The sequence below is a fragment of the Equus quagga genome, chromosome 20 (assembly GCF_021613505.1).
Source record: "Equus quagga isolate Etosha38 chromosome 20, UCLA_HA_Equagga_1.0, whole genome shotgun sequence".
NCBI classification, from domain to species: Eukaryota; Metazoa; Chordata; class Mammalia; order Perissodactyla; family Equidae; genus Equus; species Equus quagga.
The window spans coordinates 17,817,933-17,837,261 of record NC_060286.1 but is presented as its reverse complement, the minus strand read 5'-3'; the positions used below and the strand labels follow the sequence as shown (position 1 = coordinate 17,837,261).

The following is a 19,329-nucleotide window of genomic DNA, read 5'->3' as shown; positions in this document are numbered from 1 at the left end:
TCAGCTATAATAAGCGATGAAGTGCTCATACATTCTACAGTGTGGTGAACCTTGAAAACAGTGTGCTAAGTGGAATATGCCAAACACAAAAGGTCACATATTGTATGATTCCATTTATGTGAAACATCCAGAATAGGGAAATCCATGAAGACAGAATAGAGCTTTTTGCTTGCTAGGGGCGGTGGAGAGGGGCAATGGGGAGCAAATTCTTAATGGGTACAGATTTTCCTTTTGGTGTGAAAAAAAATGTGTTGAAACTAGATAAAGGTGTGCTTGTATGACATTGTGAATGTACTAAATGCCACTGAATTATTCTCTTTAAAATGGTTAATTTTATTTGATGTGAATTACATCTCAATAAAAAAGTGTTAAAAATATTTATTATTCAATCCCAATAAATCTTCTTAGTAAAACAGGAATAGCATAATACATTCTTTAAATGATTGGAAAACTATCCCAGAGTCGTGCATAATGGTGAAACATTTACACTGAATTTGGGAGGAAGATGAGGTAGCTCTTGAGCAGCACTGTCACTCAACACTGAGTTAGAAATGGCGATCAGTACCTTTGGATAAGAAAATAAATAAAAACTGTAAATGTTGGACATCAAGACAACATTTTTTGTCTTATTTGTTTGTTTCTGCAGATGATGCCTATCTGAAAAACCCAAGAGAAGTGACCAAAAAAGTTGTTTAAAATTATAGGAAATTCCAGTCTTTTGACTACTTATAAGATATATTGAAATCAAGAGATAGAAAAAACACTTTAGTTGGAAAATACTATGGGTCTTCTGCTTCTGGCAGAATGTGGATTAAGGTAACATAGACATACTCCCAATACAAATATCTAGAAATGCTGAATACATTTTCAAACAAACATTTTCTTAAAGCATCGCTGAACTGTCAGTAAAGACATATCTCTCCAGTTACCATAAATTAAAAGTGAATTTGAAAGCAAGGCAGGAATCATGGTAGCTGATGGAGCAGCCTAGGAGGGAGAGGATTTGTGAAATAGGTAGTCCTTGGTTTTAACAACCATTCTGTGAAAGTCTTGGACTCATAAAAAGCAGAGAATTAGAACTGGGAACCCAGCTTAGAATCAGGACCTTTAATGGGCTTTACAATCAGTGAAATAGAGAACTAGAAGGAAAAGCAAAAAAAAAAAAAAAAATAGGAAACTTGCCTCTACTCAGACCCTGGGTGGAAAAAGGAGTCTCTCTGGAAAAATTGAAACCATGGATTTGGACTTCATATGCTATAATCTGCATGGTCTGTGACTCCTCAAATTAGTGTACAGTAGATTAAAAGGTTATAAATCATATATGGAAATGATCAGCAGATACAGTAAAGGATTATTCAATAAAGGGCAAGAGGATTAGTACTCTAAGAACTTGAAATAATTGACTATAGTGGAGATTTTAATATATGCAGATATAAAATCATTAGAAACATAAAAAAATGAATTCAAACCATAAGGAAAAAATAAGACAATGGAAAAAAGTAATAGGCAGATTTGACAATCAAATCTGAGCTTCTAAAAATGAAAAATAACTTATTGAAATTGAACTTAGTCAATAGATTAAATAGTGGATTAGACCTAGCTGAAAAAAGAACTGATGAACTGGAAGATAGATTTGATCAAGTTACCCAGAATGCAGCACAAGGTGATATAGAGAAAATATGAAAAAGAGATGAAGAAACATGGATGAACAAATTTAAAAGTTCAGTAGCACTAGCAGGCCTAGTGGAAGCTCCAGGAGGAGATAAGAGGATGAATTCATTCAAAGTAGTAATTGAATCCTTGGATTTAAGAAGCAAATAGAATAAATAAAAATTAGTCTAAGACATCTATGTCCAATTGATTTTTGAAAAGGGTGCAAAGTTCACTCAATGGGGAATGAATAATCTCATTGCCCAATGATGCTGGGACAACTGGATTTCCACATGCGAAAGAATAAAGTTGGATCCCTACCTCACATCATATAAACAGTTAACTCAATGGATCAATGACCTAAATAAGAGAGTAAAAACCATAAAACTCTTAGAAGAAAACACAGGAGTAAATCTTCAAGACTTTGGATCTGGCAGTGGAGTCTTAAATATGACACCAAGAGCAAGAACAACAAAAGAAAGATAACATGAACTTCATCAAAATTAAAAACTTGTTCATTAAAGGACATTTTCAAGAAATTGAAAAGACAACCTACAGAATAGCAGAAAATATTTGGAAATCTTATATCTGATAAGGGTTTAATATCCAGCATATATAACTACTCTTACAACTCAACAATTTAAAGGCATAGAACCCAATTTTTAAAAGGGCAAAGGATGTGAATAGATAATTCTCCAAGGAAGATGCACAAGTGGCTAATTAGCACATGAAAAGATAGATGCTCAACATCATTAGTCATTAGGGGCGTGAAAGTCAAAATTGTGAGAGACCACTTCACACCTATTAAGATGGTGTGATTTTAAAAAAAGAAAATGAAGTGCTGACGAGCATGTAGAGAAATTGAAACCCTTGTACATTTTGATGGGAATGTAAAATGGTGCAGCACTATGGAAAACAGTTTGGCAGTTCCTCAAAAAGCTAAACATATAATTACCCCATATGACCCAGCAATTCTACTCCTAGGTGTATACCAAAGGAATTGAAAGCAGGGACTCAAACAGATACTTATATGTCAGCTATTCACTGCAGCGTCATGGAGACAACCCAAGTGTCTGTCAACAGATAAATGGATGAACAGAATTTGGTGTATACATACAGTGGAATATTATTCCACCATTAAAAGGAGTGAAGTTCTGATACATGCTAGAGTATGGACGAAGCTTGAAAACATTATGCTAAGAGAAATAAGCTATACACGAAAGAATAAATATTGTATGATTCTGCTTATATAAAATATCTAGAATAGACAATTTCATAGAGACAGGAAGTAGATTAGAGGTTACCAGGAGCTGGGGGAGGGGAAAACTGTGGGCAGTCATTGCTTAATGGTTACAGAGTCTGTATTTGGAGTGATGAGAAAGTTTAAGTAGTAGATAGTGGTGACTATTGAACAATATTGTTAATGTAATAAATACCAATGAACGGTACGGTTAAAAATGGCTTAACTGATAAATTGTGTTATATGTATTTTACCACAATTTTTAAAACTTAATACTATAATATACCCAAAACTATTCTATTGTATACTTTAAGTTAGTGAATTGTATGGCATATGAATTACATCTCAGTAAAGCTACTAAAAATAATTAGTCTGTTTCCAAGACACATGAATGAAACTGTAGATATCAAAGACTAAGAAAAGCTTAAAATCAACCAAAATGAAAAAGACAAATTATGTACAAATAAAAATATAATGGGTTGCACACCTATTAGAATGGCCAGAATGCAAAACGCTAACACCACCAATTGCTGGCAAGACTGTGGAGCATTCATTGTTGACAGGAACTTTCATTGTTAGTGGGAATGCAAAATGGGACAGTCACTTTAGAAGACAATTTAGTAGTTTCTCACAAAACTAAATATACTCTTACCATATGACCTAGCAATCACACTCAAACTGAATGAGTTGAAAACTTATATCTACATAAAAATCTGCACACAGATATTTATAGCCACTTTCTTCATAATTGCCAAAACTTGGAAGCAACCAAGATGTCCATGCATAGGTAAATGGACAAATAAAGTGTGGTACATCCAGGCAATGGAATATTACACAGCGCTAAAAAGAAATGAGCTGTGAAGTTATGAAAAGGCCTGGGGGAATCTTAAATGCATATTACTAAATGAAAAAAGCCAATCTGAAAAGGCTACATACTGTAGGATTCCAATTCTGACATTCTGGAAAACGATTGAGACAGTAAAAAGATCAGTGGCTGCCAGAGGGTAGGGGGGAGGAAGAGATGAATAGGAGGAGTGCAGAGGATTTTCAGGGCAGTGAAACTACTCTGTATGATCCTACAATAGTGGATACCTGTCATTATACATTTTTCAAAATGCATAGAGTGTACAACACCAAAAGTAAACCCTAATGTAAACTGTTGACTTTGGGAGATAATGATGTGTCAATGTAGGTTCATCAGTTGTAGCAAATGTACTACTCTGGTGTGGAATGTCGATGGTGGAGGAAGTAGGGGTTTGTCGGTGGGGGCACCAAGGGTATATGGGAACTCTTGGTACTTTCTGCTCAATTTTTTTGTGAACCTAAAGCTGCTTTAAAAAATAAAGTCTGTTCAAATGTTGGAGGGGTTGTGGAGAAAAAGGAACCCTCACACACCGCTGGTGGGAATGCAAACTGGTGCAGCCACTATGGAAAACAGTATAGAGATTCCTCAAAAAATTAAAAATAGAAATACCTTATGACCCAGCCATCCCACTACTGGGTATCTATCCAAAGAACCTGAAATCAGCAATTCCAAAAGTCCCGTGCACCCCTGTGTTCATTGCAGCATTATTTACAATAGCCAAGACGTGGAAGCAACCCAAGTGCCGATCAACTGATGATTAGATAAAGAAGATATGGTATATATATACAATGGAATACTACTCAGCCATAAAAAAGGATAAAATCGTCCCATTCACAACAACATGGGTAGACCTTGAGGGTATTATGTTAAGTGAAATAAGCCAGACAGAGAAAGACAATCTCTCTATGACTCCATTCACATGTGGAAGTTAAACATGTAGACAAAGAGAACAAATTAGTGGCTACCAGGGGAAAGGGGGAGAGGGGTGGAGGGTGGGCACAAAGGGTGAAGGGCTGCACCTACAACATGACTGACAAACAATAATGTACAATTGAAATTTCACAAGGTTGTAAACTATCATAATCTTAATAAAAAGTGAAAAAAAATAATCTGTTAAAAAGAATATATCTACAGATATATGTATATAAATAATGGGCAAAACCAGTTTACAGTAGCAACAAAAATTATTAAATACTTATTAATCTAGAAAGAAATGTGCAAAAGTGTATTTGAAGGCTACCATAAAACTTCAGAGACATAAAAGACTTGAATAAATAGTATTAGATGGAATGGGTCAATTTTATAATGTCGGTTTTTCTCAAATTAACCAATGCATTTAAGGCAATCTTTTTTCTTCTTCTTCTTCTTCTCCCCAAAGCCTCCCAGTACATGGTTGTATATTCTAGTTGTGAGAAAGGCAATCTTAATTAAAATCCTAAAGGTTTTTTGGGGCAGGAACTGCAAAATTATTCCAAAGTTGATCCCCAAGAATAAACATGGGAAATAACCAGGAAAATTCTGTGGGAGAAAAATTAGTGAAAGTGATCATCCCAAAACATATATTAAAATATAGTCTTAAACTGTAATGATCAAAGTAGTATGTTATAGTGGCAAAATAGAAAGAAATATCAGTAGAACAAAATAGAAAATCCAGGATAATGAAAATTTTCAAAATATATATTTGGTATTTCAAGTCAGTGATCAAAGATAGAGAGTAGATTAAAACACAAAATAAAATTTAAAAAACTCGACATATGTGTGATAAGGTGTCAAGAATGAGCCATCAATATTTCTTAAAACGTCAGAACAGTGATACAGATAGCTCAATTGCTGAGATTTTACTCTTTCCCAATACTTGATTTTCTTTTCTCATTGGACCAAGAAATTAAGAATATATTATTGGGCTTTGAAAAAAGCCAACTATCAACAGAACATGAAGAAATACTTTCTAAGAGCTGAATTCAAACAAAGAGTTATTTAAAAGTCCACTTGTCGGGGCCAGCCCAGTGGCATAGTGGTTAAGTTCACACACTTCGATTCAGTGGCCCAGAGTTCACGGGTTCAGATCCTGGGCACAGACCCAAGCCATGCTGTGGATGCATCCCACATACAAAATAGAGGAAGATTGGCACAGATGTTAGCTCAGTGACAATCTTCTTCAAGCAAACAGAGGGAGATTGGCAACAGATGTTAGCTCTGGGCCAATCTTCTTCACAAAAAAAGAAAAGAAAGAAAAAGTCCACTGGTTGCTAACTTCTAAGCTGAAAAATGCAACTTTCCAGAATTTGAGTGTAACATGCCTGTCACTATAGCATCTGCCTGAATGATGAAAAGTAGTTTTCAGTGGCAAAATACTCTCTTTCTGGATGTGAATTCAGTTTAAACATCTAGAACTATTTAACAAAGCCACCAAACACTTGACATTTTTTTCAGCCTATAATTTTGAATTAAAATGTTTCTAATTTAATAGAAAAAAGAGATAAACAAAGGTGACTAAATGTGGAATGTATCTTAAAGCTCACGCTATCCCTTACTGTACCAGACACAGATAGACTGGTGAAAAATTGCTATCAGTATCCTTTCTTATTGATAGGAAATATTATTATATATTATTTTTAATGTGGTAATTTAAAAATTCTCTAAAAGTTGAGATTTTTATGTGTACTGAATATCCATAATGAATTCAGTGATGTTGAGTTTGAGAAACATTGCTTCACCACTGTTCTTCAGCTGTAAAACTAAATGTGGATCTAGATAGAAAGTGAATGCTAGAAAATGAAACTTATAATCAAAATCCCCTGGATTCATGAGAATCCAAAATAGAATATATAAGTATTTATATCTTCTTGGATTTTGTATTATTCAGATTTTGAATAGGCTTTACTCCTTCAGCTTAGAACTATGTGTAATGTGTTATTTGATTCACTGTAAAGTGAGCTTCCTTGCTGTTTTATATAATATTTATTCAAAATTATAGCTGTTACAATTCTTTAGACACTTAATGATTTTGGCCTTAGTTTATGATCTTTATGTTTGATACCTCAAGTATTTTGTTAGCTAAGGTCCAGCAATTTCCTAAATTAATTTTAATACATTGGTTTTATGAATTTCTTGAGTATTGGAAAGATATGAATAAAAATGAAAAATTCAGTGTATGAGTTTTTTAAGACTGTTCTGCATCAGGCTGGTTGGATTTCAGCATTCACTAGCTGAATGACCTTGGAAAGGTTACATAAACTCTCTATGCCTGTGTTTCCTGGGGCTCTGGTTATTCTGCTCCACCATGCATTCCCAGTTATTTCACTTCCATCTAGGGCCAAATGGTGGGAGATACAGAAAGGGGAAAAAAGCCTAAGGGAGGTTGGCCCTATCCTGGAATCAAAGTGCTACTAAACAGAGAGGAAGGTTTCCCTCCCTCAGAAGTGTGGCTCTTGCAGTTTTCCACTACTCCTACCACTGCCACTGTAGGATTTCTCCAGGGCTGTGGTGTGAGAGAACAAAGAAAAGGGAGATGAGTAAAAGGGAAAGGGATTCCTGTACTCTCTCTGAAGAGGAGGAGTTCCTTTACCTGGTCCTTGAGCCAAACCTAGAGTACCTTTCCCAGGGTTCTGTCAGTGCCACAGCTTTCACTTCTGGATATCTGGCTGTGTTAAGTTCAGGCTGGAGGTACCAAAGAGGAGGAGGAGAGGAGGAGGTCAGCTCCCTGCCAGTTCAGAAATACCTTGAGTTCTGGTATTCTCTGATTCATCTTCTGCTCTTTACAGAGACCTCAAATAGGTGCTCCATGCATTCTGTCCAGGTTTTCTGGTTTCATTCAGTAGGTGAGACAGGCTAGAGTGTGTCTGCTCCATCTTACCCAGAACCAGACCTCAAATTTCCTTTTAAAAGAGAGCACTTGGGGCCGGCCTGGTGGCTTAGTGGTTAGGTTCATGCAATCTGCTTCTGCGGCCCAGGGTTCCGCAGGCCTGGATCTCAGGTGCCAGACCTACACACCACTCATCAAGCCATGTTGTGGCGGCATCCCATATACAAAGTAGTGGAAGATTGGCACGGGTGTTAACTCAGGGACAATCTTCCTCAAGCAAAAAGAGAAAGATTGGCAACAGATTTAGCTCAGGGCCAGTCTTCCTCAGCAAAAGAAAAAACACCCAGAGAACGCGCATTTGTAATATTACCACCATCCCTTCTGCTTTTCTAACCCAAGACCATTCTCATACTAAGGTACAATTTGAATTGTATTACTACCTTGCAAAAAAAGCCTTATTAGCTCTTCACTGTGTCTAGGATTAAGTACAGACGCGTTTTGGCATTCACATCCCCCAGCTGCATATACCTCATATTCCAGCCAAACAGGAATACTTGCTGATATATCCTATTACACATCTGTAACTTTTGTTAAATTGTCTCTACCTAAAATAGTTTTCCGACCTTTCTACCTCTTCAAATTCTACACATCTTTTAAAACTCAGCTGCACTAACTTCTTAAAATTTGTTTTAGTTCTCTACCCTGCTCTTACGTGCTCCTCATAAAAGGAGTATGTGATCTTTTCAGCCTTTGAATAACTGTAATTTCTGTTAGTGCCTTTTTCAATATGTGTATGTGTATACAGGTATACGTGTGTGTATATACATATATCTATACATATGCATACACAGTTTATTTTAAGATTATTTTTATGTTTAGAGATACACTAACTGTGTCTAGCGCAGGCTATTATGCCTCAATACCAATAGATTCAAGTAACATTTAGTGCCTACCATGTACTTTTTCACTTACTCCTCTATAACACCTCTTTGAGATATTTATTCTAAATCTTGTTTGTATGAGGACAGTGAGGGTAAGTAAAGTAACATTATCTTAACTCTTCTACAATGATTGTGAGTTTCTTGGGAGTAGGAGGTTCCATATTCAGTTTTCTCCTACCTAATACCTATGGTATAGTAGCTACTGAGTAAACATAGCAATGGTATTAACTGTTTTTTTTTTCCTACAGTATCTTGGCCATGTAGAAGTTGATGAATCAAGAGGAATGCACATCTGTGAAGATGCTGTAAAGAGATTGAAAGCTGTATGTATTTGATGGTTGCCAGTGTTGATCTATTTACTGTAAATATTTTCTTAAAAGATTTTGCTCAGGAAATTTTAGTGACCCACTATCCAGTAAGAACAGTGTTTCTCTTAAGGCAAAAGATGTGGGCTCACTAATAAAGAGCATCTCATGTTGTCTGTCCAAAGGTATAAATTATAAAGATCAACTTCTTCAATTTAGGCTAAATGTTATCCAAAAGATACTTTTGATTCAGAATCCATATTAAACAGTAGTATGAAATCTTATAGATGACTAATGTTCTAAAACCAGGATAAAGTTGGTACAGTTAGTGTCTTAACCTAACTGTGATAACTGGGTTATAAATTACTAATTTTAAATCTACTATAAGAAACAGCTTTCCAGGAAAAAGTAGAAGATAACGATATCTGTGGTGGTACTGGTGAGGTTTACGTTTTGGGGAGACTTACTATCTTGACTGCTACTCCTCAATTTCCTTTTCTACACCTCTCTAACATAAACAGTATTTTTCCCCTGCCTTCTGTACAAACTTCAGTATACTTGAAATGGAGAGCCCTTTTCCAGAATAAATAATGTTTCCTTTGCCTTTTATGCCATAGAACACATCCGAGGCTCATGCCTGTGTATTTAATAAAAGGAGAGAATGGGTTCAGAGTTCATAAAGGTTCAGATTAAAGTGTTGATTTCATATTTTGGATAGGTTTGAAGAATGTTTCATAAACTCTGACAGCCCTCTTCTCAACCTTCCTTCTCTCCAATGTGTGGCCTTCCCCCCTTTGCTGTGAAAGCTTTACGCATTACTTCTGCATGCCCTTGCCCCAAAGAGCGTTAAATACTTCTTGCTTTGGGTTTGTTGGTATGGCAGGCTGCCATAAGTTTGGCTACTAATGAGTGCTTTTTTTCCTCGATTTGCTTAATAATCAAAATTCTTCTGCTTCTTGGTACATTCCATATGACCTCTTATCTATAATTCCTCAATATAAAAGACAAAATTAAAGAGGCAACCAATCAGAGAGGTGGATTATATTTTGGAACAAGTGCCTGAATCTGTTGTAGAACAGAAAGGAGGAAAAAAATAACTGATTATAGTATGCAAAGAACTAAAAAAAATAAACCAATATATAGAAACATGTACACATACATGTACACACAGATACCCTCTGCCTTAGATTTTGGTCATTTAAATTCTTAAATGATTGAAGTCTTGCCTAAGTCTGTCTGTGCTCTCTAGTTAATCTTCATTAATGTTAGAGACTTACATCCATGTATTATGGTACATGAAACTATAATTTATAGATTTGCCATGTCCACCTGAATATATTTCCCAGTTAACTTAGATAATTAATTTTCCAAGAAATGTAAACCCAACCTCTTTTTTAACAAAATAATTCTAAGCTTACTAGAAGCATAAGTTTAGCTAAGAACATTTTTAAAAGTAATGCAATGATTTGCCCTAATAGTCATTAAAGACATTTTAAACATCATAATACCAATGACTGAAACAACAGACAAATCAGTGAACAGATTCGATAGACCTGAAACAAACTGTAAGTAGTTATTAAATCTTATAACTTACGTGACTTACAGTTAGAAGGTCTCTGTGGAATAGGCCTTTAGAAAGTCTTTTAATTCAGAGTATGGCTTTATGTTCACTCTCTAAATAAGGAAAAACTAGGGGTGGTTTAAGTTTACCCAGAAGATATTAAGAAATGGTATTTAGTTGTTTAATGAGCAGTTAATCCTTTTACTGTCTAGATTTTTTTAACGTGCTTTTAATTAGAACATCTCTTTAATATATAGGTAGTGTATGTTCATTTTATAAAATACAAATGAACAAAAACAGTGCATAAAATCTCTTGCAGTCCCAGAGATAGCCACTATTTACTGTCTAGTTTTAAAACTAATTTTCTAGTTGAGTGAATTATTTTTTATTTTACCTTTTTTTTTTTTAACCAAGAAGATTGTAAACTATAAACCTGATTATTTGAGGTACAGGACTATTTAGATAATAAAATTCAGTGAGTTTTTATTTTCACAGAAATAGGAACCAAATTGCCATTTAAAAAATTATACCTATGGCTGAAACAGTGTCTGGCACATAGTGGCCACTCAAAAAAATATTTCTGTAATGAATATATAGGAAACAATTCAGTTCTCAGTATGTGGTCAAATGGAAACTCATAATGATCATCATAACTATATCTTATATTTAATATTTTAAAGTTTATGAAACTATTTTGCATATCTCTGAAAGATCTTTATTTTCCTATGGTTTTTATGACTAAAACAAGGTTTTATATATGTTGATTGCTTTTCTGGACGTACTTAAACTTTTGAAGTTTGAGGGGAAATTGACCACTTCTGGACTTTTCATTCAACAAGTTCTTTAAAATTTTTCAGATTAACCCTATCCAAGAGACTTGGAGCAAATGCTTATATAATTTTCATGGGCAAACATGTATTTTGAAAAAGAAAAGGTTGTATTTTTGGGTAACTGGGATAGATTCCTGTTTATTATACTCAATGAAACTTCCCCCTTCTATAAATATCCTTTCTAATGCTGTACTGAGAAGCTTGCAGAAAGTTGGAAGTCTTCAGGATATTGTTCTTCTCAGATCATATTAGCTTACAAAAATTCATGATTTTTGTCTTTTTTCATATTTTTTACTATGCAGACATTTAAAATTGCCTTTTTACCCCCATTTTACCAAACATGCATCTAACAAACATCTATAATCTTCTGTGCCAGACGCTTATATTGTGCCAAAAGCTATGTCTTCGGAGGATTTTTGTTTATTTTTATAGATCATAAAGCTTCCTCTTAAGAGTTTCAAATAAATGGAAGCAAATATAAAAGTATATAAGCCTGCAGATTAAAGAAGAAATAGCATATTTATGAAACTAGTTTGAATGCCAGAGAATTATATAGCTTAAAAAATTATGTAACTCAGATGTACAGGTTAAGTAGCAAAACAAACATCTTAAACCTATCACTTGAATGATGTTTGAATTAAAACTATAACATTCTGGTGCTATTTAAGTTTGTGGGGAATTGGGGAAGCAGGATAATTTGCAAGTATAGCTTTTTTTCCCCTCAAAGTAGACCGTTACAATTTAAGATTACTTCAATTTCAATTAAAAGTTATCTGCATACTTAATGTTCTCAAATAAAAAGATATTATAACCAAACATGATAGTATTTTAAACATACTGCTTCTCAGAGCATAAATATGTTTAAAATTTTTTTACTTTGTATGCGTAAAGTTAGTTACAGCTATCTTCAACTTGTGTTTACTTTGTGACATAATTCACAAATTAACCACTTAAGGACTTAGATTGTATAGGATAAGTCACAGAAATAACTGTTACCCATTTTCAGTGCCTTTATGGCATAGTCAGTTGCAAGGTGAGGAGTAATGTCATTTATCAGTCTATTTTGTTAGAAGTGTATCAGGCCTTTGATTATCTTGCTTGACACTGGTCCAAGATGCCCTTCCTTTTAAAGGTCTTTTCTTCCCATTGTCTCTAAATGTCTCTCCCTCTCTGTCTTGGTTGTAGACTAGTTTCATTATACTACCAGTTTCTAATATGTTGGGTTTTTATTCACTATTTGATATATTTGTTTTAATATATGTTCTTGTTTTAGCAGGTAAAAGAATCATAACTTAGTTGTTTTTTTAAAAAACATTAATATTATTCTCTAATCTTATAACTACCTTTTTATGCATTTTGCATGTCATCTTTTTTCATTAATGTCTAAGATCTTTTATAAAAAGAAGGCAAACTCCATGTTTAACAAGAGCTTTTCTAGGAGCTAAATTAAGCATTAACAATCTTCTTCCCTTACCTCCCTATCCCTCAAGAATGGTTTATCTTTTAGCTTTGTCTGCATCTTTAAAAGCTGATGGTTACTCACAGTCTAACAAAACTAGGGTCACCAAACTTGGCAGCAGAAATAAGCTTAGTCTTATTGGGTTAACTACGCCAATTACTTTATTATTTTTCCAGTTTAAATTCAAAAAATTTTGTGGAAATATTTGATGCCGTTTGTGATTTTCGAAACTTAAGACGAAAGCAAACTATTCAATGTTTGAGAGTATTGAATGAGTTTACTTGTCTGAGAGAGTCAAATTTCAGTACAGTTGTCGTTTTCTAGATATTTATCAAACATTAAAAACTGACTATAAAAAGTAAAGGCTTAAAGTATAATTCAACCAAAGCTTGGAAATGTAAAATTAAGCTAGTTTGAGTGAATTAGAATCCATGTACTTTGTATAAGTTCTTCAGATTTTAAATGGTGGCCAGTTTTCAAAGTTTGTGTATGCTTAAAAATTGGTGCTGGTACCATAGATAACTATGTCTCGCTTATCTGCATAGTTTCAGAATTGTATAACTGTCAGTGCAAGTTTCTTTATTCTGAAACAGTAGCATTTAAAAAGAAAACAAAATTCCATTCCTTTTAGTTCTGGTCCAGAGATGTGGTTTGGTTCTCAGATATACTTGCTTTTTTAGCTCCAGTGAAAGCATTAGCCTTCTGTTCTTTATAGATGATTTATTCTGTGTTTGGAATAGAACATATCTGTTATTTCCCCATGATTTTTGTGGAATTGATCAGCACACACATACATACAAATTGAGCTTAATGCATAAGTAAGGATTCTTTCTCTAAGTGACATTTTGAACTCAGTAAGAAAAAGTCTGACAAGGACCCTTGCTGTACTCTCATAATTTAATTTGATGTGTTGTTGCATTTTTTATGTGATTATGTGGTCATCAAATGTGGACTGTTTTAACTGATGATTTCCGTGTAGTTGACTGCTGATTTTAAATTGAAAAATGTATGTGGAACCCGTCTTCTATTTACTACTCACTATTATGAAATTTAAAATGAATATTTCACCATGCCAGTATGCCCTAATCTTTTTCTCTGCTGCCAAATTTGGATAATCTCTGTTTTAAAAGTATATAGAAAATAACTAAATTAACTAGTTCCTCTGCATGGATATAGGTTCTGATTTCTTCTCATTCTTTCCATGGATTCTTAGGCCATACAGTTTGTTTCCCTGCATTTTTATGCACCTTGCTTTTTCCCTGTCACTCCTGGTATGGATAACTCTTTAAAACTCTCACCCACTCCCCTTTCCTACTTTGCCCTTTACCCAACTTCTGTATTTGCTTATTGGTGTGAAACCCTGGGACATTTAGCCCATACAATAATAGCCCTCGACTTGTCCCCCTGTTCCTCCAGGAAAGGAAGTTCTTCAAAGGCTTCTTTGGAAAAGTAAGTTTGATGCCACATTTGTGCTTGCTTTATAAGGAGTTACACCCCTAGTATAGCACTGACATATTTTTAAAAAAGAAGTACAACTTTGGTTTCTTTATAATACAGGAATTTGTTTGACTGTATATGGAAATTAATGAATTGGAAAGTTGCTGTCTATGATATTACCTGTGTGTCTGTTGATATTAAATCTGATGATTCCTAGGAAAGTCCGATAAATAAATCAAGTAGGTTAAAAAAGGATTGTCTCCTCAAGACTAGGTGTTAAAATAAATTTAATTTGATCTTGCAAAACTGTTTATGTTAGCATATTAGCTGAATTTTTAAGAAGTGGTTTTTACTTCTTGCTCAATATTGACAGAGAAATGGGAAAAAATATTAAATTCAAGAGAAAATTAAGTGCACCCCAAATTTTACATTCAGTGCTATTACTTTTTTTTCAATCTAAGGGAAATTTCAGGTGAATTAAGTAAAAGTACATAAACATATCTTTGGGGATCCTATGATTTTTAACCTGCTAATCTAAGAAAAACTATCTTAATTATTAGTCCACCAAATCTCTCTCATATGTGGAGCATTCTTTAGGTAGATACTTTGCAAGTAATGATTGTTTAATGTTAAGATTTCCTTAGAATTAAGAATATACAGTGTGACAGTACACAAATAGGTAAATACATTTCTAACATTTTCGTGCCCAAGTTTATTATTGTTTAGTTTTGAGTAAGTGCTACAAAATAATTCAGACTGGCGCAATATAAGAAAAAACTACTGTCATTGAATGACTGAGTGTAAATTACTAAAAGTTTATGTGAATATAAAAATCTCATCACAGTTGATCTTGTACTGGGTTGTTTGGGTACTTTGGAAATTTATTTTAAAGAACAAATAGTTTCCATTTCCTTCTCAAGTGAATATTTTAGTTGTAACCTGTTTTTACATGATCTTGTTTAGATCACTTTTATACTAATGTTAACAAATTCGAAGGATTTTAGATTGAATGGTTTCAGTTACTGCTGTCAATCTGAAATAAAAAGTCATATAATCTGCCCACACGTCACAATAAAATTTTTTAGTAGACATTTTGAGTCTGAGTCAAATTAACAGGTCCATAGAATCTAAGATCCACATCTAGAAAGAATTAACCCTATAAATATTTGCATAGTTATAGACAGGCACTATAATTGTTAAGCAAATTTTTTGGTGGAGTATTTATTCTTTCCCAAATAGAATTTCTCAAAGCAATTTCACATCACTACAATTATCATACAATTTTAATTATCTTCCAAATAATCAGTTTTTAATATTCTACTTTAGTAAAATAGCCTTGTCTGTGAAGCCTAGGTTATAGAAAATATTGATTTGTTTTATAGAAAAAACATGTTAAAAGTCTATTTTTTTAAAAGGTTATAACATAGTATTAGGGAACAAAGGTAGCTCTCACTTCAGAATTAGTCCTAAGTTGACAGTTTTCGCTGCTGTGTATAATGGGGTCATGGTGCGCCTACAGTAGCTGACCTGGGCCATGCTGTGCTTCTTAGTTGTTTTCACTGCATTTTGCTAGATGATAAATTTATGTGGCATAAGGAAGAAAATTATGAATCATCTCACTTAATCCTTACAATAATCCTGAAATTATTCTTCTTCCCTGCTTTATAATGAGGAAACTGAAGTTTACAGAGGTTAAGTGCCCTGTCTGAATTCGCAGATATAGTAACTGGTAGAAGCTAGGATTTGAACCCAGTTAATCTGACTTCAGAACCCACAATCTTAATCACTATGATATACAATCACTCTGTTTTCATATTATTTATAAGTGAAGTTTAAAAGATTTAGCCTCAAAAGATGCTAGTAAATAAAGAGCTTCCTGGAAATTCACTTTTACTTTGTAGCTTTCTTCTTTAAAGGTAGTAATTTAACTTTGGATTTTATCTCTAGTCAGTTTACTTTTTTATTAGTTAAAGCTTTAAAGAATCTTTTCAGGGGCTGGCCTGGTGGTCTAGTGATTAAGTTCGCAGACTCCATTTCAGCAGCCCAGAGTTTGTAGATCTGGATCCCAGGTGTGGACTTACACACTGCTCATCAAGCCATGCTGTGGCGGCATCCTACATACAAAATAGAGGAAGATTGCCACAGATGTTAGCTCAGCAACAATCTTCCCCTCCCCCCCCTCCAAAAAAAAGAAGAAGAATCTTTTCAGTGGTTCAATCTAACATTTTATTTATTTGGAGATATTTAAATCATACTGGTGAGTTTGACTCCCACAGGATTTCCTTAAAAGATGCTAAGTGATACCATAATGGCATCTGTGAACAAATGTGACTTTCAGAATCCTTTTCTTATGTTATTGCAGAGAAAATTCTTTTTAGGGCAGGGCAATTTTATTCTAATATACAGTTCACAGTAAGTCATTCAAAGAGTTTGGAAAACCAAGGGGGAGAAAAGCATCACCCGTAATCTTACCAGAAATGTGCTTTTAAATGAAACACTTTAATTTGAAGGCTTTTAAGTCTTTCAAATTGCCATCATTCAACTCACTTCCACACTAATCTACAAGAAAAGGCTGGTGAAAGAGACTTCGTTTGTTGAGTTTGCTGAGTCAGGTGTGCTTTGATGAGAGCTGAAAATGAAGAATCTCATACAACACCATATAATAGGGAGTTTTTATCCAGTACAATTCCTCATAAATTTTCATACTTTCTTAGCCTTCACATCAATGTATGGTTTAAAGGTTCAGGATAAAGAGAACCAGAGTTGTCAAGAAGTGTTTCCATCAAACATATTTGCATAAAAGTAGGTAGATGGAAGAATTATTAGCCCTGATTCTGAATTTATTGATCAAACCCAGGAGAACTGCTCCCTCTTTTCCCTAAGTTGCCTCCTGGACCTGACCACCCAGTCACTTCCCTATTTCTGCATCACCAGCTAAAAGGAACAGTGCCTGCAGGACCTTTAGCCTTAAGGAAGAGAGAAGGCTGCATCTGTTAAGAGCACTATATTATTAACCTATTGTAAGCGTACACACATCTTAGAAGGAAAAAAAACTGAGAACCTGGAATAACTTTTTCCAAACTAGCTACGTTAAATTGCTCGTTGTTTTAGGAAAGCCAAGAATGTACTCAACTTTTTAGGAAGTTTTATAGGCAGCTTCATTAGTATATTTGGCCATACTAGGCAAGTAGTTTATTACCAAGAAATTACATGCCACTTAACATTTGAAAAGGATTTTGTAATTTTAACATATTTGAGGAACCCCATGAGTTAAGTAATCTGTATTCCCATTTTATAAGGAACTGACTGAACATAGAGATATAAAATGTTCTTAGGCCACCCTATTTGGTCTCTTTTTAAAGTCATTGTATTAGAAAAACTCAGTTGTCTGCCTCCTGTGAGTCTTTCTCCTGTTTCCTTTACTATTGACACAAAACACTTCACTGCTGATCACCAAATATGTAGAGATTTTTTCCCCACACCAAGCAATTCTCCGTGACACTAGCTAGGTGTCCTACAATTTAACTCAGTTCTAACTGTATCTACCTGGAGATAGCATCAGATCCCACAGGTTAAAGGCTCAGTCCCGCAAGACTGCTCCCACCCTACTTCAGATGCCAATTGCAAGTAGTAGGTCCCCAGGTTACCTACAACTTTTGTCCAGTTTGGCTACAAATTGGAGGTTCCCGTGACCCCCTCCTCAGTTTTGATTAATTTGCTAGAGCGGCTTGCAGAATTTAAGGAAACACTTAACTTACTTTTACCAGTTTATTAAAGGATATGATAAAGAAGATAGATGAACAGCCAGATGAAGAGATATGTAGGGCAAGGTCTGGGAGCATCCCAAGCGCAGGAGTTTCTGTCCCTGTGGAGTTGGGGTGCATCACCCTCCCGATGTGGATGTGTTCGCCAACCTGGAAGCTCTCCAGACCTCATACTATTGGGGCTTTATGGAGGCTTCCTCACATAGGCATGATCAATTATTATCTCCATGTCCAGCCCCTCTCCTCTCCCTGGGGGGTGGGAAGTGGGCTGAAAATTCCAAGTTTCTAATCCTGGCTTGGTCTTTTCAATGACCAGCCTCCATCCAGGAGCCCACCCAAAGTTGCCTCAATAGAACAAAAGATGCTCCTAGTGCTTTTATCACTTAGGAATTTACAGGGGCTTTAGGAACCCTGTGTCAGGGACAAGGTCAAAGACCAAATATTAGAACATGAGATGCTCCTAGTGCTCTTGTCACTTAGGAAATTACAAGGGTTTTGGGAGCCCTGTGCCAAGAGCCAGGGGCAGAGACCAGTATATATTTTCTATTATCTCACAGCCATTTACTTGTATTTATATAGAGCTTTATAATTTATAATGTGCTTTGACCTACTTTCTAATTTGCTACTCACAACAGCTCAGTGAATTAGACAAGATAGTTCATGAAACTACGTTTTACAAATGAATAAACAAGCTCAGAGAAGACATCTAGCTAGTAGTAGATGGTAGTGCCTACCCTGAAACCAAGGTTTTCTGAAACTTGGTGCAGAGTTCTTTCACCTACCCCATATTAATGATCTCTCATTCAAAAATATTGGCCTCTGCTTTCCTCAGGTATGCCTTAATTATGATGAATGGAGAATTGTCTAGTGCAGAGGACGGTAGACAGCTCAAGGGCCTGAATGCTTCCTGCAAACATGTGTTGTATGGCCTGCACACAGTTCATAAATTTGAATTTCCAATATTTCAAACATTGAAAGCTTTCGTGTAAAAACTAGGATATTTATCTTAAGAATTAGAAAATCTGTCAAAACGGTGTGCTTTCTATGTGGCAACAGTGGCTTGAGCTGAGTAGGGACTGTGCCCTTTGGTTGCCTGTTCACCACTATCCCTGCGAGTCCCTATTGCCCTTACACTCAGGCTGCTTCACTCATTTGGTCACCTGCTTTCAAGCCTGTAGGCATTTGAGTTTGTGAACTCCTCCCTCAGCAGTTATATCACTTTGAGTTTTGGGGGGTGGGGGGGTAACACATCTAACTGTATAATACCAAAAATATTATAATATCTGTTCTAACAGATCCTGTTAATGTACTGCCAAATATATTTTTTCAAGTTTTTATGCTTTTACAATTGTTAAATGGCATCAATAGAAGTGGTTATTTTTTAGAGAATGCATGGTTGAAAAGTAATGTGTGGTTATATTGTTTTCACCTAATTCTTGAGAGTAAAACATTTCATGGTATTAATGACCACT

The 19,329-nt window shown here is 34.9% G+C and overlaps 1 protein-coding gene across 6 annotated transcripts in view; it reads left to right on the top strand.

The window, feature by feature from the left end:
• Positions 1-19,329, top strand: part of NUMB (NUMB endocytic adaptor protein) — a 177,267-nt gene that overhangs the window by 133,190 nt on the left and 24,748 nt on the right. For 4 of the 6 annotated variants that reach the window (XM_046647037.1, XM_046647035.1, XM_046647038.1 and 1 more), the window contains 2 exons: positions 8,750-8,824; positions 14,073-14,105. In XM_046647037.1, the coding sequence (XP_046502993.1) occupies positions 8,750-8,824; positions 14,073-14,105 (108 nt within the window). The remainder of the gene's footprint in view (positions 1-8,749; positions 8,825-14,072; positions 14,106-19,329) is intronic. The other 2 variants (XM_046647041.1, XM_046647039.1) reach the window with 1 other exon arrangement.